This window comes from Miscanthus floridulus, chromosome 1, assembly GCF_019320115.1.
Source record: "Miscanthus floridulus cultivar M001 chromosome 1, ASM1932011v1, whole genome shotgun sequence".
Classification (NCBI taxonomy): domain Eukaryota; kingdom Viridiplantae; phylum Streptophyta; class Magnoliopsida; order Poales; family Poaceae; genus Miscanthus; species Miscanthus floridulus.
Genome location: NC_089580.1, coordinates 26,457,663 through 26,462,970, shown reverse-complemented (window position 1 = coordinate 26,462,970; position 5,308 = coordinate 26,457,663). Strand labels below are relative to the sequence as shown.

The 5,308-nt window shown below is 49.8% G+C and overlaps 1 protein-coding gene across 2 annotated transcripts; it reads right to left on the bottom strand.

Annotated features, from left to right (window-relative positions):
- Nucleotides 1-106: 106 nt before the first annotated feature.
- Nucleotides 107-2,405, bottom strand: LOC136466330 (protein NDH-DEPENDENT CYCLIC ELECTRON FLOW 5-like). 2 transcript variants are annotated; one of them, XM_066464790.1, is made up of 5 exons: nucleotides 2,385-2,405; nucleotides 1,220-1,801; nucleotides 672-1,127; nucleotides 379-569; nucleotides 107-345 (listed from the first exon to the last, which is right to left on the bottom strand). In XM_066464790.1, coding segments are annotated over exons 1-5 (1,236 nt in total). In that variant the 5' UTR covers nucleotides 2,391-2,405; the 3' UTR covers nucleotides 107-344. The 2 variants fall into 2 exon arrangements, with proteins under 2 accessions (XP_066320887.1, XP_066320822.1); XM_066464725.1 differs by having other exon boundaries at nucleotides 107-569.
- Between the last annotated feature and the right edge of the window lie 2,903 nt (nucleotides 2,406-5,308).

Sequence of the window (5,308 nt, the reverse complement as noted above, 5' to 3'; positions counted from 1 at the left end):
AATATATATGTTTTTTCCCCTAACTGACACAGACGGTTGCTAGTCACTAGTCAATCAGGTCTGATGTGAAATTAACGTTGTGGTGGTGTTTCATTGATGCTGTTCGGTCGCGGGTCACCTTGCATTATCGAATTCGGCATCGACCAATAATTCTAATATTGAACACTGTCATCAGCAATTCACTATGGACAGCATTTCTAACATCTGTAGACCATTGTGGTTGCTAATTATTTGGATTTCCATTTATTTTGCGTCTCGCCTGGCCTCATCTGCTGATCTGGATACACGTACACGAACATGTGACGTGTCCAGGGTCACCAGTTCTCCCAGCTAGCAAAGCATGCCGGTCATCAGTTCTCCCAGCTAGCAAAGCATGCCTAAAGATTGGGGTTGCGCAGGTACTGAGCCCCCTGCCACGTGTCTCCGGGCCCCAGCATCACAGGCTCCAGCATGGCAGGCCCTACGACCACGTAGGCGTACTTGCCGTACCACTGGTACTGGGATCCCGGGCTGAAGACGTACAGCTCCTCGAACCCCTTCCTGTGCAAGCTAACGGAGTTTCTCCTGCCCTGCAAGCAATTCCCGCGCAAAAGCTCTCATCAGTCTCCCTGCCCTGCATTTCTAGTCAATTGAATAAATCGACCAATGCCCAATCTCCGAAGGTTTTATACCCTGTCGATGATGGTGAATTCCTTGGGCGCGTTGCTGTACACACGGCACATCGCGTCCGTCATGTGTTTGTAGTCGTCGTCCTCCTCGCCGTCTGGCTCGTCCGCCGCGCCACGGCCCTGCCCGCCCGAGAGGATCATGTCCAAGCCTCTGTTTGCCCACCGGTGCCGGGCTGTCGTCCCTGCTGCGGACTGCTGCACGGCCCCGTAGTCTGGAGGGATGACGCTGAACACCGACAGCGCGGGCTCCACGCTGCGGTAGTCGGAGCCCAGGAGCCCCAGGGCGTAGGTGGCGTCCGGGGTGCTGACGCGCAGGTGGCTAGGCACGGCGCACGTCAGTGCCATCGGCGACGACGCGCCGTTCGTCACCGCGAGCTCCGTGGCCAGCGCCTCAGGGTGCAGCGTCACCACGCACCTCGCCGCGGCCGCGTTCCCCGGCGCCGCCGACGCGAGCTCGATCTGCAAGGAAACGCAACGTGCCATGACGAATGACCTTTCTGAATCTGAAGCTTGGGAGCCTTATCACTACTGTATGTACTGTTCTGGCGTACCTCGATGGAGGTGGTTGGGTTTCCCCGGACGTCGCGGAGCGACCACGCCCCGCTCGCACTCGGCGACCATACGCCGTCGGCGCCAGCACAACGGAGGTCCACAGACACGCCGCCGCGGATGACGGCCCGCCCGCCGGGGCCCTCGGCGACGTTCGTGTGGAGCACCTCCGTGACCGTGCCGTGCCACATGGCGGGCTTGTAGGACGTGACGAGCCCGCTGGGGAGCAGCACGTGCGCCACGCTGCCGTTGCGCAGCGCCATCTTGACGGCGCAGCTGCTGCCCACGGGCTCGAAGCTGACGCCGTGGCCGGCGAACTCGGCGGCCAGGTACTCCACGTTGAGAGGGGCGGGGGAGGGCCCCGCCGCTTCTTCCGCCGCGGTCGCCGGCGCCAGCGCGCGCACCTGAGGAGCTGCGCCTGTACTCGCAAGCCGCACCGTCTTGCTTCCGCCGCCTCCACCGCCGCTTGGCTTGGGGGAGAGGCACATGACGATGTGCTTCCTTGAGCTCGCCAGAGGGGTTGGAGTGGCATGGGCAGCTGCAGTGGCAGCAGGAGTGCAGAAGCCCGCCATGCCTGCCAGTTCCTGTAGGAACGTGTGATCAGTGAGTGTAGCCTTATCTACAAGGTCTGGGAAATATTCCGTGCTGGATTAACGGTGTCCTTTTCCACTTTTCAGCTGGATTTAGATATTTTTCAAGCTGTTTTTATTTCAATTTTGGAGCACACTACCAATCATTTTCCGGGGCAAGACAAGATTATTTCCGTGCGAAAAAATCACATAAAATCGTTTGTCCTAAGCATATGAACGGATAATTTTTTTAGCCAGTATAATTGAATAATTTCCAATTATATCAAGAAGGGATTGTATTGAACCATTCCTAAGAAAAAAAATTAAAATATATCACCAATTTAATTTCTACGACATATAAAATTCGAAAGAGCCTTATTCTACGTCACTGCCTCGTCATTTTGACTCTTTTTTTTTTGGGAACAGCCAATTTGACTTTCATAGTTTCATTCGTAACATTGGTACTTGGTATCTAGTTTGTCTCAAAAAAGTAGAATTGAAACCTGCCGCATACATTCAATAATATATGCACAACTACGGTGGAAGTATAGCAAATTAAAATTAATATTTTTAATTAAAAAAACATCTTGATCCTAACCTTCATCCACCTCCCTCGCTTCCCACCCCGTCCCTTCTTCCGTTCGTCGCCGACACCACCTCCCTCGCTTCCCTCCCCCTGTTCCTTCTTACGTTTGCCGCCGACACCGCGTGCGCTCGCTCTCTCTTTCCCTCCCTCCCTCTCTGCCTGCGACGACTGGGTGTGCTACCGCCGCCGCCGCCCTACCCCTGGTCCGGATTTCTATCATTTTGTATTGGTACCATCGGTGGGTGCTAGTGGAGGAATATTTGTTGCATGAAAGCAAGCTCTTGGCACTGCTGGGAATTTTTGGGTGGACAATCATTGTGCTTCTATCCAATTTCTACCCACTGACAGCGAACCATGGTGGCTCACCTGTGTGTATGGGCCACAAGGGAATGAGGAGAAGATCAATTTTTTATAAGAACTCCGCTTGATCCGCACTCACTGTCATGGCCCATGGATGGTAGCCGGGGATTTCAACCTCATCTATAAGGAGGAAGATAAGAACAATGCCAATCTCAACCGTGCTATGATGGGTTGTTTCCGTCGGGCCCTGGATGACTTGGCTCTCAAGGAACTTCCCCTAATTGGGCGCAAATTCACATGGAGTGGTGGCGGTAATTCGCCCACTCTCAGCAGGCTAGACCAGGTTTTTCTCTACCATGGAATGGGAAAATTTATTTCCAAGTTGTCTGTTGCAAAGTATAGCCTCCATGGACTCAGATCATTGCCCTCTAATTATAGGGTTGAATGACATGTTGCCTGAAAAGGGCATATTCCACTTTGCATCTTTTTGACCTAAACTGGAGGGATTCCATGAAGTGGTTGGTCAGGCCGGGGTTCAGTAGAAGCAAGGGCTTGTCCTCTGGAGACTCTGTCATTGAAGTTTAAATGTCTCACCCGAGCTTTAAAAAGCTAGAGTCGAAAATGCATAAGAAACATTGGTACTCAACTTGGTATTGCCAAAGAAATTATCCATCAACTTGAAATTGCTCAGGACAGCAGACAGCTATCAGAAGGAGAGCTTTGGTTGCTGCACTCTTTGAAAAAACATTCTCTAGATTTGAGTTCTATGTAGAGAACAATTGCTCAGGTCAGGTCAATGATTAACTGGTTGAAAGATGGGGATGCTAATACAACGTTGTTTCATGCTCATGTTCGTCATAGGAAGCGCAAAAATTTCATCTCACAAATAATAGTAGATGATCAGGTGCTGACTAGCCATGAGGATAAGGCTACAACAATTTTTGATTTCTATGATCAGTTGTTGGGAACAAGTGGCCAGCGGGATCTGACCATCAACCTTGAAGAGCTGAACTTAAGCCAAATTGATTTGGCCGACCTGGAATTGCCTTTTTTGGAGGATGAGGTGTGGAACACCATCAAGCATTTGCCTCCAGATAAGGCCCCAGGCCCGGATGGATACACAGGGCGTTTCTACAAGATATGCTGGCCAGTTATCAAATCTGATTTAATGGTTGCTATATCAGTGGTGTAGCGTGGGAATTTTAGGAACATGCAGCTTCTTAACTCAGCATTGCTAACCCTCTTGCCCAAAAAAGATGATGCTTCCTCAGTTAAGGACTTTCGACCAATCAGTCTTATCCATAGTTTTGCTAAGTTGGTCACAAAATTATTGGCAAACCGCTTGGCAGGAAGACTCAGTGAGTTAGTGTCATCCAATCAAAGTGCTTTCATGAAAGGGCATTGTATTCATGATAATTTCATACTTGTCCAGCAGACGGCCAAGTTCTTGCATCAACAAAAGTAGCCACACATTCTATTGAAGCTGGACATCTCTAAAGCCTTCGACTCGGTTTCCTGGCCGTTTCTTTTGGAGGTTCTTTAGAGAAGGGGTTTTGGGCGTAAATGGTGGGATATGATCAGTGGCTTGCTTGGATCGTCATCAACTAGGGTGCTACTCAATGGGGTCCCCGGTGAGGTTTTATATCACCGGTGTGGGCTTCGGCAAGGTGACCCACTCTCTCCTATGCTTTTTTATCCTTGTCATGGATGTCTTGAATAGATTGATTGAAAAGGCGAGCACTAAAGGGCTGCTGCAGCCAATTTCCACTAGGAATATTAATCATCGTGTATCCCTTTATGCCAATGATGTGGTACTGTTTCTTCACCCAGTCATCATAGATTTGCAAGTTGTGGATGCACTGTTATGGCTATTTGGCACATCTTCAGGACTGAGAACAAATATTCAGAAATGCAGTGTCTCTCATATTCAATGTTCAAATGAAGACTTGGCTGTGGTTCAGACTCATTTTCCATGTGTAGTTCAGGAGTTTCCCTGTAAATATCTTGGCCTTCCTCGCTCCATCAAGAAGATCTCTAAGATACAGTTACAACCTCTGATTGAGAAGGTGGCTGACCATCTGCCAGGTTGGAAATCTGAGTTGATGAATCGAGCTGGTCGTGCTACATATGTGCAATCGGTTCTCACCTCAGTTCTAATCTGTTTCACCACTGCCTTGGAGCTTCCTCCATGGTGCCTAAAGGCGGTGGATAAGATCCGTCATATTTTTTTGTGGTGAGGCAGGAAGGAGGCAAAAGGATGTCATTGTTTATTAGCTTGGCCCAAGGTGAGCCGTCCAAAGGAGCTTGGTGGCTTGGGCATTTTAGACCTTCAAAGATTTGGCTGGGCACTCAGGGTCTGTTGGTTGTGGTTGAGTAAAACTAAATCTGATAAGCCATGGGCGGCCTTCTCGGTCATAGTTCATGGGAATGCACAGGCCCTATTTGATGCTGTTGTAACTACGGAAGTCGGCAATGGGGCGAACACCAAGTTCTAGACTGATCGGTGGTTACAAGGGTCCTCTATTCAGCTATTAGCTCCCAATTTATTTACAACTGTACCCAAGAGGTGAGTTAAAAACGTACAGTTCAAGAAGCACTAATGGACAATCAGTGGGTACATGATATCCAAGGGCACC

What these genes read in the sequence shown, in the direction of transcription:
- LOC136466330 (XM_066464725.1), bottom strand. An exon ending in ACCCAACCACCTCCATCGAG is followed by an intron (nt 1,128 to 1,219) that starts GTACGCCAGAAC and finishes GTTTCCTTGCAG; the next exon opens with ATCGAGCTCGCGTCGGCGGC. An exon ending in AATTCACCATCATCGACAGG is followed by an intron (nt 570 to 671) that starts GTATAAAACCTT and finishes AATTGCTTGCAG; the next exon opens with GGCAGGAGAAACTCCGTTAG.